This window comes from Lolium rigidum, chromosome 1 (genome assembly GCF_022539505.1).
Source record: "Lolium rigidum isolate FL_2022 chromosome 1, APGP_CSIRO_Lrig_0.1, whole genome shotgun sequence".
In the NCBI taxonomy this organism is placed as follows: domain Eukaryota; kingdom Viridiplantae; phylum Streptophyta; class Magnoliopsida; order Poales; family Poaceae; genus Lolium; species Lolium rigidum.
Window position 1 is genome coordinate 44121887 of NC_061508.1, and position 21973 is coordinate 44143859.

Here is a 21973-nt window from a genome sequence, read left to right on the forward strand (position 1 = left end):
CTCTTCACTCTTCTTTGATCATAGTATATCATCCTCCTCTCTTGACCCTTGACTTCCTCACTTTGGGGCTCAAAACAAACTCATTAGAGGGTTGGTGCATAATCAAAAACTCATCATGTTCAGAGGTGACACAATCATTCTTAACACTTCTGGACATTGCTCCAAAGCTGCTTGGAAGGTAATGGAACAAAGAAATCCATTCCAACTCAGCGAAAAGAAGCAATGCGAATAAAAAGGCAAGAATCTGTCAAAACAGGTCGGTCGCGTAGAGACGAATTTTATTAATGGCACCAGACTTGCTCAGAGCGAAAATGCTCAAAATTCGAATGAAAAGTTGCAAGTATCATTACTCCGAGGACCGACCACGTAAGTTGGCATAATTTCTACGAGTTAGCTACGAGGGATAATTAGGCCGCAATTCGTGGCAACCGAAATTCTGTTTGTACGCAGTAAATCCAAGCCTAGTATGAACCTTACTATCAAAGACTTGACTTGGGACAACAATGCAACAAAATTAAGATAAGGAGAGGCTCGCTAAGCAGTAGTGTCAGCTTCCAAGACTCAAACCACAAAATAAAAAATCTTGTAGCAAAATAAACACATGGGTTATCTCCCAAGAAGTTCTCTTTATAGCCATTAAGATGGGCTCGAGCGGTTTTAATGATGCACTCGCAAAAATAAGAGTTGAAGCAAGAGCATCGAAGCAAATGCAAAACAAATTTAAACTACTTTATGCTTCCTATTATAGGAATCTTGTAAATAAACAAATTCATGAAGCATGATGCAGCAAGCATAAGAAAGATAAAGCATGTCATGACTTCTAAGATTTTCAGCAAAAGAGATGTGTTTAGTAACATGAAAATTTCCTACAACCATATTTTCCTCTCTCATAATAATATCTGATGGCGTTGGTATATCGATGCGAGGAGGGATCGCGAGGATCTCGAGTTTAAGGCTGTGGTTAGATTTATCTTAATTACTTTCTTGTAGTTGCGGATGCTTGCAAGGGGTATAATCACAAGTATGTATTAGTCCTAGGAAGGGCGGTACATTAGCACGGAGTTCACCCACACAACACTTATCAAAACAATGAAGATTAATCAGTCTGTATGTAGCGAAAGCACTAGACTAAAATCCCGTGTGTCCTCGAGAACGTTTGGTCATTATAAGTAAACAAACCGGCTTGTCCTTTGTGTTAAAAAGGATTGGGCCACTCGCTGCAATTATTTCTCTCGCATTTTACTTACTTGTACTTTATTTATCTGTTACATCAAAACCCCCGAATATTTGTCTCGTGAGCATTTACAGTGAAACCTTCATCGAAACTGCTTGTCAACACCTTCTGCTCCTCGTTGGGATCGACATTCTTACTTATCGAAGATACTACGATACACCCCCTATACTTGTGGGTCATCAGTGCACTAGTTCGGCGAAGAGATAGTGAAATACAAGTGGTATGAATGAATATGAGCAGTAGTAACGGCGCCAGAAAAGTGCTTGCTGGCGTGCAGTTGATGGTGGTAATATTGCAGGAAGTACAGATGCAGTAAAACAGTAAACAAGCAGCGATAGCGATATTTAGGAACAAGGCCTAGGGATCATACTTTCACTAGTGGACACTCTCAACATTGATCACATAACGTGAATAAATAGATAGATGCTAGACTCTACACTCTCTTGTTGGATGATGAACACCACTAACTGTGTAGGATTACACGAACCCTCAATGCCGGAGTTAACAAGCTCCACAATATTCGATGTTCATGTTTAAATAACCTTAGAGTGCATGACAAATCAACATAACCAAACCAAGTACTAACATAGAATGCACACTGTCACCTTCACACTATGAAAGGAGGAATAGATCACATCAATACTATCATAGCAATAGTTAACTTCATAATCTACAAGAGATCACAATCATAGCCTACGCCAAGTACTACACGATGCACACACTTGTCACCATTACACCGTGCGAGGAGGAATAAACTACTTTAATAACATCACTAGAGTAGCACACGGATAAATTGTGATACAAAACACATTGCAATCATAAAGGGATATAAATAAAAAAGCACTTCACTATGCCATTCATAACGGTGAATAAGTATTACGTGAAATATAGCCTAAGAGACCCACACGGTGCACACCTTGTCACCTTTACACACGTGGGACAAGGAGTCTCCGGAGATCACATAAGTAAAACACACTTGACTAGCATAATGACATCTAGATTACAAGCATCATCATATGAATCTCAATCATGTAAGGCAGCTCATGAGATTATTGTATTGAAGTACATAGGAGAGAGATTAACCACATAGCTACCGGTACGGCCCCGAGCCTCGATGGAGAACTACTCCCTCCTCATGGGAGACAACAGTGTTGATGAAGATGGCGGTGGTGTCGATGGAGGAGCCTTCCAGGGGCACTTCCCGTCCCGGCGGCGTGCCGGAACGGAGACTCCTGTCCCCCGGATCTTGGCTTCGCGATGGCGGCGGCTCCGGAAGGTTTTCTCCGGTTTCGTCGAACGTAATAGGGTTTTCGCGACGGAGACCTTAAGTAGGCGGAAGGGCAGCCTCGGAGGGGGCCTGGTGGGCCCACACACTAGGGGGCGCGGCCCCCTCCGGCCGCGCCGGGGTGGCGTGTGGGGCCCCCGGGGCTTCCCTCCGGTGGCTCTCGGGTGTTCCGGAAGCTTCGTCCAAAAATAGGATGCTTGGGCATTGATTTCGTCCGATTCCGAGAATATTTCCTTACTAGGATTTACGGAACCAAAAACAGCGAAAACGGGAGCGGCACTTCGGCATCTCGTCAATAGGTTAGTTCCGGAAAACGCATAATAATGACATATAATGTGTATAAAACATGTAGATATCATCAATAATGTGGCATGGAACGTAAGAAATTATCGATACATCGGAGACGTATCAGCCACCGCCTTGCTCGCCCGCTACGACAAGCGCGGCCTCCTAGCTCACGCCTAGAGGCTGTTCGACGAGATGCCGCGCCGGGACGGGATCGCCTACAATGCCATGCTGGCCGCCGGGGACGTCTTGCATATGTCAGAGGACGCTCACCGGACTATTGGTCTCTAATACCATGTAGAAGAATATAGAACCCTAATTTGTTGTTGTTGTGTTGCCATGACCCTTAAGGAGTATATACAGAGGTACAAAAAGGAGGGACTTGAAGTATGAGTAGATGAATCCTAGTCTATCTCTAGAGTCTGCATATTATTCTAACAAGCATTACGGGATATCAATGTGTTACACATATCTCCGATGTTTGCTGGACTTAGGGCATATTCCGGATGTGAACTATGAGACAAATGGTCACCCATACACCAAATGGTACTATCTAGCCGATGGGATTTACCCAAAATAGTCAATATTTATATCTCAACCCTTTTACTAGGAAGAAATCTCATTCTGCTTCATGACAGGAGAGTTGTACGAAGGATGTCGAAGAATGAGCGCTTGCTCTATGATCACCTTTTGCTGAAGTTGATCACCACGGGTCTACCAGGTTTGAAAATTTCCTCCCCATGTATCAAGAGACATAGAATATTTCTATGTTTGAATAATTTTACTTATTTGCTTACATTATTATAAAAATATTATTTTTGATTTTTAAACTATGTAATAGGATTGCATTATGATAAAATTATGTTAAAAAGTAACTGAAAATCTTTTATTTATAGCCACGTATTGAGGATGCCGTAGTGGACAGCCGCCCCTCCTATCCTACAATAGAGAGGGGCATCGTGTGCCGACGCCTCCGAACGGCACTCACTTGTCGGACGCTATTTCCGGACGGCCTTGCGCCGGTGCCGGTAGAGGTTACTTTTCCATTGCACCGAGTTCGACAAGCTTGCTGCAGCAACGGAAGCAGGAGCAGGCTAAATTCTGAATTCTTTTGGAGCAGCCTGCTGAAGTTCAATATGTGACGGCTGGGGGAAGGGCGATTACATATCGCGCATAGGCTAATGAGGAGATTCGGTTTCGAGGTGAAAAAGAGATGCAGCCGAGGACGATTCCGCGCGGCCGCGCCGCCCTCCTACGCGCGATCGCCGGACGCCCCGGCTGTCGCGAAGAGCAGGCACTCCACTGCCTCGCCTGCAAGCTGGGCCTCGCCTCCGACGTCGTGCTGGCCACCGCCTTGCTCGCCAGATACGGCAAGCGCGGCCTCCTGGTCCCAGCCCAGAGACTGTTCGACGAGATGCCGCGCAGGGACGGGATCGCCTACAACGCCATGCTGGGCGCGCTCTGCCATTCTGGTAGGACAGCGGACGCCCGGAGGTTGTTCGACCGAATGCCGGAGCATGACAGGACCGCCGCCTCATGGAACACGGTGCTGACTTGCTACTGCAGGGCTGGTGACCTGGCCTCCGCCAGGGAGGTCTTCGAGGCGAGCCTCCGCGCGAAGATGAGCAGCGTCGTTTCGTGGAACGCGATGATCGACGGGTACTGCAAGGCCGGGCGGATGGATGCTGCCCGGGAGCTGTTCGACCATATGTGCTCTTCCTTGCGGGACGTTGTGACGTGGAACACTATGATGGCGGGGTATCTGCACCTGGGAGATGCCTCCGCTGCCATCGCGATGTTCCGCCGGCTGATGCAGCGGCAGGATGATCAGCGGACGCCGAGGCCCACCGCGGTCACCATGGCCACCGCGGTGATGGCCTGCACGCAGGTGGGGGACTTCGCCTTGGGTCGGGCGGTCCATCTCTCCATCCGGAAGCTGAGGTTGACCCCCGACGCCGTGCTGAGCAACGCCCTGATGGACATGTACTTCAAGTGCGGGAGCGTGGACCGCGCGCTGGAAGTCTTCGACACCATGCCCAGCACCCCAAACCTCTTCTGCTGGAACACGTTGATCGCGGGGCTCGGGAGGAACGGGCGCGGCGAGGATGCCGTCAGGGTGTTCCGCGACATGGTCGAGACGAGCAGAAATACGAAGAGAAGTGAGGCCAGGCCTGACGCGGTGACGTTCGTGGCGCTCCTGTCAGCGTGCAGCCACTCCGGCCTGGTGGCCGAGGGCCGGGGGCTCTTCGCCGAGATGCTGCCGGTCCACGGCGTGGCTCCCGCGGCGGAGCACCACGGCTGCATAGTGGACCTCTTGTGCCGCGCGGGGCTGCTCGGCGACGCCGTGCAGCTCGTGCGGACGATGCCCGTCCGGCCCAACGCCAAGATCCTGGGGTGCCTCCTGCTGCACGCGCGCAACTCCGGGGAGGAGGGCGTCAGGGTGAGCGAGTGGGCGGCGGAGCGGATCGCGGAGCTGGACCTCCGCGACGGCGCGGCGTACAGCCTGTCCAACATGTACGCGTCCCTGCAGAGGTGGGATCACGTCGAGAGGCACCGGAGCGAGCTGGCGAACGCGGCGGCCGTGGCGGACGGGAAGGAGCCTGGCCGGAGTACTACGGTCTAGCTGCTGCACAAGGTGATTGAGGAGCTGCTAGCGTAGGATTTCTACAAACAAGCACGTACACGTGCATGGACGCTGCACCACCCGATCAAAGTCAAGAGGAATGCGACAGAAGTGACAATTGACAGTAATCCCAACGTTTGCAGTGACGTTGGACGGTGTGAGCACGTGCCAGAAGTCTCTGCTATCTGCTGGCGAATCACAATGGATCACCACACATTTGATTGGTGTGCAGAGTGAACACGAGTATCTTGCTATCACTGCGCATGGTGGAAATGGGAACGGACTGGCCGGCCGAATCCAACAATGTGCGCCCGTCGGAGAAGAGACGTGTGGCACGTCATGCCACACGGGGAGAGGTCCACACCAACACCTATAAATTCAGATAGCCACACAGACAAAGAGAATAGACCTCACAAGCAATAAACAGAGCAAGTTCAGTGATTCCTCTGCAATCCACAACCAACCGAGAGAGAGAAGATGGTGGCGAAGGAGGCGATGCCGTTGCTGACGCCGCACAAGCTGGGGCAGTTCGACCTCTCCCACCGTGTGGTGCTCGCGCCTTTGACGCGGTGCCGCTCCTACGGCAGCGTGCCGCAGCCGCACGCGGCGCTCTACTACTCGCAGCGGGCGACCAAGGGCGGCCTCCTCATCTCCGAGGCCACCGACGTCTCTGTCACCGCGAAAGGATATCCTGAGACTCCAGGCATCTGGACGCAGGAGCAGGTTGAAGCTTGGAAACCCATCGTTGACGCCGTCCACCGGAAGGGAGCGCTCTTCTTCTGCCAGATTTGGCATGTCGGCAGGGTCTCCACAAACGGTAAATTCCAAATCCATCCTATCTTATTTTGCGTTGGTGAACTCTATGAAAAATTTACCTGATTCTACTACTGAGTATTTATTACTAGCTACTAATCCCGCCTCTGTTCAAAATAGATTACCAGCCAGATGGCCAGGCGCCGATCTCCAGCACGGATAAGCAGATAACGCCTGAGCCTGATGGGCGGCACGACGCCGAGGGCGGCGTAGTGTACTCCAAGCCGCGGCGGCTTCAGATAGACGAAATCCCCGCGATCATCGATGACTTTAGGCGCGCTGCTCGGAACGCCATTGAGGCAGGCTTCGACGGCGTGGAGATCCATGGCGCACACGGGTACCTCTTGGAGCAGTTCATGAAAGACAGCTGCAATGACCGCACCGATGAGTACGGTGGCAGCCTCGAGAACCGATGCCGCTTTGCGGTTGAGGTGATTGATGCGGTTGTTCGTGAGGTGGGCGCGGAACGCGTGGGCATTAGACTGTCTCCTTTTGTGGACTACATGGATTGCTACGAGTCCGATCCACATGTCCTCGGTGCATACATGGTGCAGCAACTTAACAAACACCAGGGGTTCCTGTACTGCCACATGGTTGAACCTCGGATGGCCATTGTGGATGGCCGTCGGCAGATACTTCACGGGCTTCTACCCTTCAGGAAAGCATTCAACGGCACTTTCATTGCGGCCGGAGGGTACGATCGGGAGGAAGGCAACATGGTCGTCGCTAACGGCTATGCTGACCTTATCGCCTACGGGAGGCTCTTTCTGGCTAATCCGGATTTGCCAACGAGATTTGAGCTAGGTGTCCCCTTGAACAAGTACGACCGTTCCACCTTCTACACACAAGATCCCGTCGTTGGCTACACAGACTATCCTTTCCATGATGGCTCAACTGCTGAATAGTTCGCCCACTTGACTTCAATTTATAACAGGCCTCGCAAAACAAAAACCATTCGACATATCGGTTTCACTTGTCAAGCAATGGTAGTGAAGAGTTGAACTTGCAATCACTGAAAACCAAGAATGATAAACTGGCCACATGTTGTCATGAAGCTGTCCAATATTTAGGTAAATGCTTGAGATCAGCCGACCGATCTGGAGCGAAAGATCGGTCGTCTCTCGCGCGCCGCGCGCCTTTCTTTCCTATGGTCTTTGGTTGCGCATGCAAGTGACTCTGTGACTCGCTCCCTTCTGGCATGCTGCTGCTAGTAGCTAGCTTTTCTATGTCGCGTCAAGTGCGTTCCCGTGGAGAGGTCCTGACTACAAATCTACAATCATACTACTATAAGCTAGCTAGCTACTAATCGTTGTACAGTACTACTAGCTACTAATCGTTGCTGCTAGTAGTTTGTACTAGTACTAGCTAGCCATTTTTGTGTTCTAATCGTTGTACTACTAGTCAAGATTATACCAAAATTGTTTTGTTAAAATAGCTGGTGATATTGTTATCAATTACTCTATACAAAAATAAAATGTTGGTAAGCACTTTTACATTGCTAGAAACATATTATTTTTTGTTGTAATAATTTGTGATTTTTGTGAAAGTTGTTGATCAGTTTTGTAGTAAATCAAACTACAACAAAAAAGAATGTTGTTTACCAACTTATTTTTGTAGCATTCATTTATAAAAATGCTTATACAATTTTGTTGTAATAGTATATATTATTTATACGTGGGGTGATGATTTTTTGTTGTAATAGTATTTTTATATGCGGGGTGACAATTTTTTGTTGTAATGGTATATCTTTTTTTACGCAGGGTGATGATTTTTTTAATTGTAATAGTGTACATTTTTTATACGCGTAGTGATGATTTTTTGTTGTAATAGTACATTTTGTTATACACTTGGGATGATGATTTTTTGTTGTAAAACTTTCTTCCCTAAGTAAACTACTTCTAAAACTATTATTGAAGAAATAAAATAAAATAAAGTAAGAGTGATTGGTATTGTATTTTTACATTTCGACCTAAAATATATTGTGAAATGCATGTGAAACAAGGTTGTATAGTGTAGTATCAACAAGAAATTTTAATGTGGTGTTTACACCAGTCAGCTAGCTTGCAAAATCTACCACTATATGAGACATGCACCATGCACCTAGAAGGTAGGCTTTTAGAGCATCTCCACTCGTCTCCCCACAGAGCCCCCACGGCCACTTTTTTTCATCCGGACGGCGAAAAACGGCCCAGTCAGGCCCCCGGTTCCTCGTTTTGGTCTGGATTTGAGCCTATTTTCGTCCGGACTCCCCATGCCATCCTCGGTTTCCCGGGGTCTCCCGGGGACTCCGGATGAAGCTAAACCAACCGCCCACGCCCACGTGTCTCCTCTTTCGTCCGGATTCCCCGAGCCATCCTCTTTTCCCCGAGAAACGCCGCTTGGGGAGCACACGACTGGGAAACTACTCCTCCCCACGCCAAATCTTCCTCCAATCCGGACGAAAATTTCGCCGGATTTGAACGTGGGGAGCGCCAACGAGTGGGGATGCTCTTACTGTGTACAATGCATGAAAGCAAGATACACTAGCGATATCTCAGGGAGCGCTCAGCGAGACATGCTGGCAGGCTCTAGACACAGCAGCAAACACCACCCGGCTCGACTGCTCTAAACATGCACCTGACACGGGCGCAGCACGAAAGCGACGTTTTCTACAATTGATAGCGGCGTTTTCTGCAGCTAAGAAATCGAACGAACGAGCCCATCGCATCCAACGGCAGTAATTGCAACCGATTTTCGGGTGCCGTGTCGGGCGACCGACGGCCAGCGCGGCCAATTATTTATCCCCAATCAATGAAGCGGTTGAGGCATTCGACCTATATTTCATCTATTTTTGCTATGCCCCAGCTTAAGTTGATGATACGATGACATAGTAACTGACATGGGCTGTGCTCCGGTGTCCCCCTCTGGCGAACGACGTTCAGGTGGTAAACGTGTGTTTGGTTCGTGACCAGAAAATATGGATGATCTCATCCCAAAAGCCAAATATTTCTGAGAAAGGCTGGACCATATGATCCGTGAATTTCATGACTAATCTCACTACCCGCCTGAGAATCCATGGCCGTCGACGCGACTCCGACACCTGCCACCATCGTACGTGTGGCTCCCCATCTCAGCGGCGGCCACCATGTCACGGCTTGCTTTTCCACGTGGCTCCCCAGCTCGACATCGGCGGCCTCCAGGGCGCGGTAAGCGGCGGGCTTGATTTTCAACGTGGCTTCCTAGCTCGGCGGCGGCGGCCTCCATGGCGTGGCGAGCAACGAGCTTGCTACGTCTGCGCCACAGCCAGTCGACAGAAACGGCCTCGTTAAATATGTGCGGGTAGTGACCTTGCTAGGCACGGGTAGGCGGCCGCCCGCTAGGTCCGGCCTCCACCACCACAAAGGGAAGAGGACCCGTTAATTACATATTAACCGGTGTGTTAATGGCATATTTATCTTTTTCTATTAATCATTAATTAAGAGATCTTTTACAGTACCCAGGGATGAATATGGGCCATCCAATCTATAGATTGAGCCGTGCAGATGAAGCAATACTGCCAGATTTTGGCCGCCCAACACGCGAGCAGTATAGAGTGTCCTGCGCCGTCCGGAACCAGCAGTATAACCGGATGAGGGTATTTTAGGAAGATCATATTTTGTCCCGCAAGGCAGACTCAATCTCCTACCCCCGTTCGTTCCGTTTGCCCACCCAAAAAAAATCCCCTCACGTATTCCGGCCGCCATGGACCTGCACCCCTGTAGTCCCTCCTCTCTCTCCGGCTTGAGCAGCGGCGGAGACGGGAACCACCCTTCCGAGCCAGGGTCCGGCCGCCGCTGCCGCCAACGCGCAGCCCCCGTATCCCCTCCTCATCGGTCGATTTGAATGGCCCCTACGAACTAGGGTTCCGGCCATCGCTGACGCCGACCACCGTGGCGCAGCTGGTCGATCTCCGGCCAGGATGATCCGCGGCCATGAAGGTTTCGGAGGGCCGCGGCCCAGCCGGTCAAGTACTGGGCCGAGGCAGACGCGGTGTCGCCGGCGGTTGCCGCGGACCGCGGGGACGAAGCTGCAGGTCCTCTGAACAACGACAACGGACTCATGTGAACAGAAGGTACGTTGTGCCGATTTTAGGAGATATGAAGACGGATTTTTTAGCCAGAGTTTTGATTTTGCTGCCTTGCCTGCTCGCTGCGGTGACATATTCACATAAATGGTTAGGCTTAGGCTGTTAGGCATGTCGAGGGCTTAGATATATGATGGAATCATATTGTAGGTTAGTGAACACAGATTTCTGAGGAACTCACATCATGCATGATATCTGAATAACAAAATTAGTAATTGAACGAAGACCTAGGAAGAACTATGGAGCTTCTCTAGGATGGTTTATGAGGCGGCTGAAGAAGGCGTGACATGAATCACAACAGGATAATAAGCGTCCCGCAGACTCTGAGCATTTTTCAGTTCCTCCGATCCGTACTAGGCATATGAAGTCAAATTCTGCCTCCACTTCTGATGAAGAAAGAGAGGACATGATTCCCATCTCCTGGAGGATGAAGCAGCGCCACCTGGAAACTAAACACAAAGATGCCAGCTACAAAGTGAAGCCGAATGTGTATCCATCTACCAGCAGTTGTTCCCATCAAGAGCTTGCGGAAGCAACTAGAGATGCAGCTTCAGTGGTTCGGCCAAAGCGAGTGAAAATCCGGTTCACTCCTAGCGCTAACAGACTGGTTGAGCAGCAGGGCAGCTCAGGGCTTTCGCTAATTTTCTGTTGGCAACAGGGCTAGCATTGATATTATGTACCTGAACACGGGATAAGTACTTTTATTTGGTTGGTATACGTTTTTTAGTGTTTGTGTTGACAGTCGGTACTTGGTTCTTACCATGGGCTGCATACACACCGTAACAGAAAACCTGTTCAATCACATTTGTTAATGACGTTTTGTTAGGTTGATAGCTTCTACCACAATTGCATCCTTAAGACCTGATGAACAGAAGGACGCCACACATACATCTTCACCATTTGATTGGTGTTCAACTCACGCTCCTGATGAGCAAGGTTCATACTTAATTTACCATTCATCACATGTAGCACTTGTGCGCATGTTTCCGACCAAGAGAGTACAAAAACAGAACCAACCCCTATCTTTCTCACCAACATGGTACAAGAACAGAGGCATTCCTCATTCAAATCAGCGCTAAGGCAGCCCTAGTACCAAGGTTATCATCAGTTGGTTAATTGGTTAACCAAGCAACTTAGCGCTATGTTCATCTTCTGTCAGCATTGGCTATTGGCTTGACTTTTGCTGCCTTTGCTTATACTTAATATACCTGATTGTCATCTTTTCTTAGTCAATGGTGCTTTTGTTTATATTTAATTTATAGAACTGAATTATATTTAACCAGGTAGTCTAAACATCTGGTGCATATTGGTAATGTTGTGGTACAAATCATAGATTGTACTATACCATATAAAAGACATAGTGCTACTATAAACTGGTGTCGAGCATTCCTGCTGTTTTTCTAGCAGTTCCCCACGCACTGATGCCTTGTTTTTTGGCGACAATGCGAAGAACTATTTACGCCTTAAGTATCAGAACAGAGGGAGTACTTCTGTTGCTAGCCGACCTTGCATCGCAGAATTACCTGCGGTAGTACTGCTTTAAATGTGTCTCAGTTGAGGTACAAAATGAAGGAATTCCTAACTTATAATTGTTGTCTTGTATAACAGGTTGATGCTGATGAAAGAATTTGGCTGGAGCTGGATGGAGGAATGATATCATTAACTATTTTTGGAAGGATCATAAAAAATTTGTACTCAACCAAAATATTCTTCTTGTAGAATAATGAGGCATGTGTTTTAGCTCCGGTCCGTCGAGCATATATTTAATCGTGTGTTCATGTAGTCTATGATGAGATGTTTAAGCTCCATGTAAATTTATCTTGCCAACTGAATTTTTTCATGGCATCATATTGATGTTTCTTTGTCTTGTCGTGCAAAATCGTTTAGAAAGCATTCACCACTTTCCATAGACAGCTCGATCTCTATCCGAGCACCGCATCCGCAAAGGGACCCTATACTGTGATCCGTCGGTACTGGCGACCAAGACGACGGCAGGATGATGCGCAGAACAATCGCGTGAGGCAGAGGGCAGACCTCGGTAGTAAATAAGCTGAGATCTTGGCCCAGCAGCAAATTCCTTTACGAGAAAAAAGTTTTCACTATTTCGAAAAGTTGGAAATGTCTATGATACCCTCAGAAAAAGGGTGGGATGTTGTATACTGCTCACAGCAGTATAGGGTACCGTAAAAACTCTCTTAATTAAACATATTTTTATCCCATCCCATCCTGTACATGTTTGCTCATGAACCAAGCACACATGTTAAGTCAACCCACGAAGGGGTATCAGAAGATTCTAGCCGTCTAAATAGAATAAAGTTTAGAGGGGGGACACCGGAGCAATAGCCAACTGACATTCCTTGCACATACATTGGTTGCGCTTTCAGCTGCAGCCATAGCTCCTTCTCATGTACCAGTAGCAACCAACTTCCTTGCTTTCTGCAAATAAAAATTCATGCATGATAGTTCAACAAATTGAGGACTCATCTTCTGCACAATCAGAAAAGAAAAGTATCAAGCCCTTCTGAGAAATGCAAACAAGAAAATACCAATGTAAAGTAAGTAATGAGCATGTAAGCACATGTTGCATTGATAGTTGCAAAACCCAATGTGTTATATTATCATGTAGCAAAACTATCTATTTCATATCAGCCTTACACTATTGCTGAAGCTGGTTGCTACACGATTAGATTAACATTACAAATCAGATTAGGCACAGGAAATACACGAGTTTACACACATAGGATAGATTAATTCCGTAGGAGGTACCTAGTTGCCGATTCGATCAGTTCTTCTTCATCAACTCCAACGCCGACGTGACGAGCGAGCTAACATTGATGGTGTGTCGACTGAGCCCTACGCTTCCGGAGAAGACATTGAAGCACTCGAGCTGCGATGTGGTTCCAGCGACGCGTCTCAGCTCGCCCTCCATCCCGAGCTCGACGAACAGGGCCACGTAGCGAGCGTCCGACCGCATCATGGCAACGACGAGCTCGATGGTGTACCGGCGGACTCGAGGCACGTCCATGGACGGGCGGCTGTACTGACGCAGCACCTGCACCAGCGTCCCCGCCAGGACCGTGTCCACCACGCTCGCCGTGGCGAGGCTTGCTTTGAGCTCCCTTGGCTCCATAAACTGGACCATCTGCGCCGCAAGCCCGAGGAAGATGTTGAGGACCTTCTCATTCTCCACCATGATTGTCCTCAACACCTTGGTAGCGCCGGCGGTGACTCCTTTCAGCTTGACCTGCCACTCGTCGCCAGCATAGGAGCATAGGTTGTGCAGGATCCTGGCGGCACCGACGATGACAACAGGGTCGTTCAGCGCGACAACGAGCCTCCCGACCCCTCCGCCAAGAGCCATTATGATCGCGCCACAGTTGTTCTTGCTCTCCAGGGCCAGCATCGCGAGCGCCTCGCCGGCCTCCACCCGGATCGCGTCTGCATGTCGAAAATCTGCCGTCGCCACTTCAGACAAGAACATGGAGACAAGCACTCTCACCACGCCGCCCGTCCCGCCGATGACCTCCCTCGCCTCCTTGTCCATGGCAAGGCTCGTCAGTATCTCAATGCCCAGCTGGTGCAGCTCGGACTGGACCTTCTTGTCATGGTGCTGCAGCACCTCCCTGACGTTGCTCACGGTAAAGACGATGTCAGTTAGCTCCCTCCGGAGCAGCTTCCCGGTGTTCCCCGTCGTCCCCGCCAGCCTCTTCACCAGGCGGAGCGACTGCTTCACCGCCTTGAGCCTCATGTCCCTCGGCGTTGTCGGGGCCAGGCGCCCATGGTCGATGCTGGAGTAGGAGATGATCTTGTCGAGGAGGCCGCGCGTGTTGCCGATCTTGTCGCAGTTATCGTGGTCGTGAGCCAGCTTGTTGAGGATGGAGAGGCCGAGGATGTTGAGCTCGTCGAGGTCAGCGTAGAGTAGCGAGGCGACGGACTCGATAGCGCCGGGGATGCCGGTGATGCGGAGGGCGATGTGCTTCCTCTCTGTGAGCATGGACACCACTACCGCCGCCGATCGCCGGATCTCCCTCTCCGCCGAGTCCTTCCAGCTTAGCATCTCGATGAGCCTCTCGATGGTGGGCGCGGACACGCCTATCTTACGGAGCGCGGCGTCGGCGAAGCGGTCGGACTCGGCGAGAGAGACGAGGATGCCGACGCCAAGGATCTGCTCGTCGTGGGAGCCCAGAGTGACGAGGTCGTCGGCGTAGGAGACGAGGTCCATGTGAAGGCCGTCGAAGATGCTACCGTTGAGGCAGCATGAGTAGGAGTCATAAAAGAAGCGGCAGACGGCGACCTCGCCGCCGCAGGCGTTAGCAAGGTTACAGTCCTCGGCGACGCGCTCGAGAAGGCGTCGGTGGCCAATCTTCCACTGCCACAGCGCCTTCTCGGCGAGGAACAGGAGTGCCTCAGCGAGCGCCAGGCCGTAGAAGATGTTCAGCGCGGCGCTCCGATTGGTGCGGGCCTCCTCACTGCCGCCATAGTGCTCGGTGGAGGAGGCGGATGAGGGAGAGGGACACGCACGCCGAGGCGGAGACGAGCTGCATCCAGGAGAAGGCGCGCACAATAGCGCAGGACACGGGCCGGTGGCGGCGCCAAGTGGCCTGGTGCTGCCACTCTAGCTCGTGGCTGCGGCCTAGGATGCGGGTGCCCTCGATTAGGAGGAGGCCCGTGATGCACCAGAAGTCGGTCCGGCCCAGCGTGATGGCGAACCCGCCGAGGAGGACGACCGTGGCCCAGACGAAGGCCAGCGTGCCGAGACGGCTTGCCGCTTTCTCGAGGACGGCGAGCTGGAGGGCCAGCACGGTGAGGCGGCGCTCCGGAGACGGCACTTCTTCAGCGGCGTCGGAGCGGGTGCGCACGTGCGGCGTGGCCTTCTGCGGCTCGAACAGCGTCGGTAGCTGGTCAGGAATCCTGACGCGGATGCTCGCCGGGACAGCAAAGCTAGCACGACGATCCATTGCAACGAACCCTTTCTTCTGTTGCTTCACTGTGTCTTAGTAATTACCGATGCCAGTGAGTGTGTGAGTCTCGGCACTGCATGCACTACGTATTTATAGGCGTTCAAATGATATGTAGTAACAACGTACGTGAGAACTTGTGGCATTCTTGAACTTGTGGGTATATTGTTGATTTTTGCGTGGTGACGATAGCGTCTGTTGGGAATTCCTGGATGGAGACTATTCTTAATTTTTCTTGTTACGAGAGAATGTTGCCGTTAAGGCAGGAGGTTGCCCCTAAATTTGGATTTTTTCTGTAGATAGCACCTGTGTCTCATTTGGCTGGCAAAAAGTATCCAATGGGGCTGCTACAAATAGTCTACTAAATCAGATTTGTTTCTAAATCATTATCATATAATTGTGCTTTTTTCACGGTTAACAAAAATATAGAAAATAAAGGATCTACAAACTATTCATCAAATTTAAATAGGAGTATTAATCATTGCACACAAATGTTACCTGCCATAGTTTTCCCTCTCTCTCTTCCAGAAATAGAGTTTGAATTCCGACATCAATCGTTTGTGCAATGATTATCTTGCTTACTCTGTCATACTCTAACAACCTCCAGGTTGTCAAAATAAATCAAGCCATGTGATTACCATATATAAGCACCCGGTCACGCCATTGTTGTGAACAACCAAAGGTTGCTGCAATGCAAATCTCTCCTCTCCAGAAAGAGCAAGTTTTCTTCTGTTGGGCCGAACTACGCTTATTTTCCTTCAGTTCTCATGCTGTAACATCGTCTCGTCTCGGTGGCTACTTCTGTTCCATTGATGATATGAAGAATCGCAATATCCAAGTTTTGATGATCAAGGACCTTGTGACAACTCTGTGAAAACTATGAAATAGAGCAAAGTTTTTTTTGGCAGAGGCAAGACAGTGGTATGTATATGAGCCTGCATAGACTGAAGACTAGGAAGAGAAGCCCAACTGTAGAGCAAGTACACAACACCATAACATAGCCACCGGGACTTGGCCACTTGGACACAGTCTAATCCTCCATTCTCAGTGTATGATGCCATGTTTTCTCAGGACGAAGGCATTGTTGCCAAGAACTGGGGATGTTGCTTTTATCTCCAGTTGAAACAAAGCCACGTGTGTGCTTGTTTTCAAATCTGGAAAGTCGAGAATCTAATAGAACTGGCCATGAGTGTGCTCATTTTATGTATCCCTACTACAGTGTTTCTCCTTGCTTGTACCTGCCTTAGTTTTCTCCTGGTCTCTCTTCCAAAACTAGCAATACTTCGTACAGTCTGAATCCCAAAAGGGAAGTTTTGCATGCAATGATTATTATTACTTTGTCATGTTTTAACGACCTCCAAGTTGTCAGATAAAAATCATGCGTTGTGAATGCCATTCAGATAAGCAATGCCGACCTCTCCTCTCCAAGAACAGCAATCCTTTTTCAGTTGGCCGGACTCGCTAATTTTTCTTTGGTTCTCATCCTACAATGATCGTGTTGTCTTTGTAAGAGTTGGTTTGGTGCAACGATGATTGTATTGATCGTGCACAAGGCACATATATAGGTACAGGGGTGTGACCGGGTCTAGTCTCCACGTGAATACAGAGAGAGAGACGCTACAGGTGCAACATACAAAACCCTAACCTATACACATACGGATACGTTCAACACCCCCCGCAGTCGAAGCGGCGCCAGTGACGCAAAGACTGGACCTGAAGCCCTCGAATGTCGAGGTAGGAAGGCCTTTCGTCATCACATCGGCGAACTGCTGATCGGTGGGAACATGAAGAACGCGGACACGACCAAGGGCGACGTGCTCCCGGACGAAGTGAATGTCGATCTCGATATGCTTCGTCCTGCGATGATGGACGGGATTAGCCGAGAGATACACCGCGGAGACATTGTCGCAGTAGACAATCGTGGCCTTCGGAACCGGGCAGAGTAATTCCTGTAGGAGCTGTCGGAGCCAGGAACACTCGGCAACGGCATTAGCCACAGCCCTGTACTCAGCCTCGACGCTCGAGCGTGAGACCGTGGGTTGTCGTTTAGACGACCACGATATCAGGGAGGGGCCGAGGTAGACGCAGTAGCCGGAGGTGGAGCGGCGCGTGTCAGGACACCCAGCCCAGTCAGCGTCGGAGTAGGCGACAAGGCTGGTGTCGGAAGAGGCCGTCAGGGTGAGTCCCATGGACATGGTGCCACGGATGTAGCGAAGGATCCATTTCACCAGTGCCCAGTGAGTGTCACGCGGGGCGTGCATGTGGAGGCACACCTGCTGGACAACGTACTGGAGATCCGGCCGTGTCAAGGTGAGGTACTGAAGACCACCAACGACGGAGCGATAGAAGGCAGCATCGGACGCCGGAGAGCCCTCAACGGCGGATACCTTGGCCTTCGTGTCAATAGGCGTGGAAGCGGGCTTGCAGTTAAGCATGCCTGCGCGCTCCAGTTTCTCATGCGCATACTTCTGCTGATGCAGGAAGAACCCGTTGGCGGTGCGGACGACCTCGATGCCAAGGAAGTAGTGGAGGGCCCCCAAGTCCTTGAGGGCGAACTCAGCGCTGAGCTGAGCGGTGATCTGCTGCAGGAGAGCCGTCGATGAAGCAGTCAGGATGATGTCGTCAACATACATAAGGAGGTAGGCGGTGGCGGCACCCTGGTGGTACACAAACAGGGAGGCGTCGGACCGTGTAGACTGAAACCCCTGCTGCTGAAGAAAGCCCGCCATCCGCTGGTACCAAGCGCGAGGAGCCTGCTTGAGCCCATATAGAGAACGGGAGAGCAGGCACACATGGTCCGGGAAGGCGGGGTCGACGAAACCTGTAGGCTGCTGATAGAACACTTGCTCAGTGAGGTGCCCATGCAAGAATGCATTTGACACATCGAGCTGGTGAACCGGCCAAGCTCGAGAGGCCGCGAGCTGAAGAACGGCGCGAATCGTGCCCGGTTTGACAACCGGGGCGAAGGTGTCGGTGAAGTCCACGTCGGCACGCTGATGAAAGCCGCGTACCACCCAGCGCGCCTTATGGCGCTCAAGAGAACCATTCGGGTGACTCTTGTGCCGAAAGACCCATTTGCCAGAGATGACATTGGCATGAGGGGGTCTGGGCACAAGCTGCCATGTGCGGTTGCGCTGGAGAGCATCAAACTCCTCGCGCATAGCGGCAAGCCAGTTCGGATCGCGAAGGGCTGCGCGGGCGGAGGAGGGTAGCGGGGACGGCACCGATGTAGAGGTGGCATACGCGTACGCGGGGTCGGTGTAGCGCGGGTTCGGATGGTGAGTCCCGGTCCGAGCGCGGGTGACCACACCGTCGAGGGGTGCGGCCGCCACAGGCGAGGTCGAGGAGGGTGCAGCCGGGGCCGCATGGGGCTCGGGCGCAGCCGGGACCATAGTAGGCGCGGGCGCAGCCGGAGCCGCGGGGAGCGCGGGCGCAGCCGGTGTCTCGACATTGCCAGAGGGTGGGACCTGCTGAAACGGAAACACAAGCTCATAAAAGTAAACGTGTCGCGAGGTGTAAACGCGACGGGACACGGGATCATAGCACCGGTAACCTTTGGTGTTGGGAGGATAGCCAAGGAAGACACAGGGAGCTGAACGCGGAGTGAGTTTATGAGGAGTGGTGGACGCGGTGCTAGGATAACAGAGACACCCGAAGGTCCGAAGACCATCGTAAGACGGAGGGACACCGAATAGGAGCTGATGAGGAGCATAGTTCCAGCGAGGGCGACATGGGCGGATGTTAAGAAGGAGGGTGGCGGTGGAGAGAGTATCCGGCCAGAAGCGAGACGGAACGTGAGAGTGGAACAGCAGTGTGCAGACGCAATCATTAAGAGTGCGCATGACGCGCTCAGCGCGGCCGTTCTGCTGGGACGTGTAAGGACAAGTGAGACGGAGGACGGTGCCGTGCGACGCGAGGAGATGGCGGACAACAGCGTTGTATAATTCCTTGCCGTTGTCAGTCTGAAGTGAGATAATGGGACGACTAAACTGAGTAGCGACATAGGAGTAGAAGGTAGTGAGGGTGGCTAAGACGTCAGACTTACGACGAAGTGGGAACGTCCATACGTAATGAGAGAAATCATCCAAAAGAACTAAATAATATAAGTAACCCGTGTTGCTGGCAACCGGGGATGTCCAAACGTCACTATGCAACAACTGAAAAGGAAAAGTGGAAATAGTGGTAGACTCGCTAAAGGGAAGCCGTACGTGTATGCCAAGACGACAGGCATTACAAGTACGATGTTCGACCTTATTACAGGAGAATGAAAAAGTCTAATTAATTTGACGCAAGGCGGTGGAGTTGGGATGACCAAGACGGGCATGCCAAAGGTTGACGCTAGTGGCGAGGGCGGCGGGGCGAGTGACGGCTGTGGAGGAGGGGTACACCGAGTAGAGCTCGTCGGGGCTATCACATCGGTGCAGAACCATCCGAGTGCGGGCGTCCTTCACAGAAAAACCAGCGGCGTCAAATTTAACAGAAATAGGATTTTCTCGAGTAAGTTGACGAACAGAAACGAGACTTTTAACTAAGTTAGGACAGACAAGGACATTAGACATTTTAATGGGGGTGGACGTGGTGGGAAAAGACATACTACCGACATGTTGATACGTCTCCGACGTATCGATAATTTCTTATGTTCCATGCCACATTATTGATGATATCTACATGTTTTATGCACACTTTATGTCATATTCGTGCATTTTCTGGAACTAACCTATTAACAAGATGCCGAAGTGCCAGTTCCTGTTTTCTGCTGTTTTTGGTTTCAGAAATCCTAGTAAGGAAATATTCTCGGAATTGGACGAAATCAACGCCCAGGTTCCTATTTTGCCCGGAAGCATCCAGAACACCCGAGAGTCGCCAGAGGGGGCCACACAGGCCCCAGATGATAGGCCGGCGCGGCCCAGGCCCTGGCCGCGCCGCCTTATGGTGTCGTCGCCCCGTTGACCTTCTGACGCCGCCTCTTCGCCTATATAAAGCCCCTCGACCTAAAACCTCGAGACGAAAAAGCCACGGTACGAGAAACCTTCCAGAGCCGCCGCCATCGCGAAGCCAAGATCTGGGGGACAAGACTCTCTGTTCCGGCACGCCGCCGGGACGGGGAAGTGCCCCGGAAGGCTCCTCCATCGACACCACCGCCATCTCCATCAACGCTGCTGTCTCCCATGAGGAGGGAGTAGTTCTCCATCGAGGCTCGGGGCTGTACCGGTAGCTATGTGGTTAATCTCTCTCCTATGTACTTCAATACAATGATCTCATGAGCTGCTTTACATGATTGAGATCCATATGATGAGCTTTGTATCGCTACTAGTTGTGTGCTACTCATGTGATGTTATTAAAGTAGTCTATTCCTCCTGCATGGTGTAAAGGTGACTAGTGTGTGCACCGTGTGGTTCTTGTCGTAGGCTATGATCATGATCTCTTGTAGATTGTGGAGTTAATTATCATTATGATAGTATTGATGTGATCTATTCCTCCTTCATAGTGTAATGTGGACGAGTGTGTGCGCTATGTTAGTTCTTGGTTTATTTTGCAATGATCTATTATGCTCTAAGGTTATTTAAATATGAACATCGAATGTTGTGGAGCTTGTTAACTCCGGCATTGAGGTGCTCTTGTAGCCCTACACAACGACCGGTGTTTGTCATCCAACAAAAGAGTGTATGTAGCACATATGAGAAAGAGTTATTTATTATGCGATCAATGTTGAGAGTGTCCACTAGTGAAAGTGTAATCCCTAGGCCTTGTTCCTAAATACTGCTATCGCTGCTTGTTTACTGTTTTACTGCGTTACTACTGCTGCGTTACTACTGCTTGTTTACTGTCTTGGGCAAAGCAAAAGAGTGTATGTAGCACATATGAGAAAGAGTTATTTATTATGCGATCAATGTTGAGAGTGTCCACTAGTGAAAGTGTAATCCCTAGGCCTTGTTCCTAAATACTGCTATCGCTGCTTGTTTCATCGTTTTACTGCGTTACTACTCGCTGCGTTACTACTGCTTGTTTACTTGTCTTGGGCAAAGCACTTTTTGGTGCCGTTGCCACTTGCTCATACATATTTATACCACCTGTATTTCACTATCTCTTCGCCGAACTAGTGCACCTATTAGGTGTGTTGGGGACACAAGAGACTTCTTGCTTTGTGGTTGCAGGGTTGCATGAGAGGGATATCTTTGACCTCTTCCTCCCTGAGATCGATAAACCTTGGGTGATCCACTTAAGGGAAACTTGCTGCTGTTCTACAAACCTCTGCTCTTGGAGGCCCAACACTGTCTACAAGAATAGAAGCACCCGTAGACATCACATGTGTAATGGGAAAGGAGGAACCGTCGCCGACGGTGATGCGAGTAGAAGTTTGAACGGGAGTGGAAGAAGTGAGGTTACCGGGATGATTGGTCATGTGAGCGGTGGCGCCCGTGTCCATGAAGTAATCACCACCGCCGCCATAGTTGCTGGGGGAGGGCCCCGAGTGCAGCGCAGCGAGGAGGGCAGGGTCCCACGGCGGCGGCACCTATGGAGGGTACGCGGCAGGTGGCGCGGCAGGGAAGCCGGTGGCAGTCGGAGGCGCGTAGTAGCCCTGGTACGAGGCGGCGGGAGGCGTAGCGCCGAAGGCCGGGTAGGAGGCGCCATGGGGCGTCGCAGCTGGCCCGGCGAAGTACGCCCGGTGAGT

The 21973-nt window shown here is 50.6% G+C and overlaps 2 protein-coding genes, 1 long non-coding RNA gene and 1 pseudogene across 3 annotated transcripts; 3 read left to right on the forward strand and 1 right to left on the reverse strand.

Moving 5' to 3' along the window:
* Positions 1 to 4017: 4017 nt before the first annotated feature.
* LOC124707288 (pentatricopeptide repeat-containing protein At3g29230-like) lies at positions 4018 to 5427 on the forward strand. The gene has a single exon (XM_047238951.1). The coding sequence runs from the start codon at positions 4018 to 4020 to the stop codon at positions 5425 to 5427; it is 1410 nt and encodes a 469-aa protein (XP_047094907.1).
* A 412-nt stretch (positions 5428 to 5839) lies between these two features.
* On the forward strand, positions 5840 to 7324 carry LOC124672016 (12-oxophytodienoate reductase 1-like). Its single transcript, XM_047208321.1, has 2 exons — positions 5840 to 6244; positions 6361 to 7324. Exons 1-2 carry the CDS (start codon positions 5905 to 5907, stop codon positions 7143 to 7145), a joined length of 1125 nt encoding a protein of 374 aa, XP_047064277.1. The 5' UTR covers positions 5840 to 5904; the 3' UTR covers positions 7146 to 7324.
* Positions 7325 to 9937: 2613 nt separating this feature from the next.
* LOC124672027 lies at positions 9938 to 12209 on the forward strand. Its single transcript, XR_006992698.1, has 2 exons — positions 9938 to 10330; positions 11951 to 12209. It is a non-coding gene; the product is annotated as an uncharacterized LOC124672027 (long non-coding RNA).
* Positions 12210 to 13124: 915 nt separating this feature from the next.
* LOC124707298 lies at positions 13125 to 15300 on the reverse strand (annotated as a pseudogene).
* Positions 15301 to 21973: the final 6673 nt, after the last annotated feature.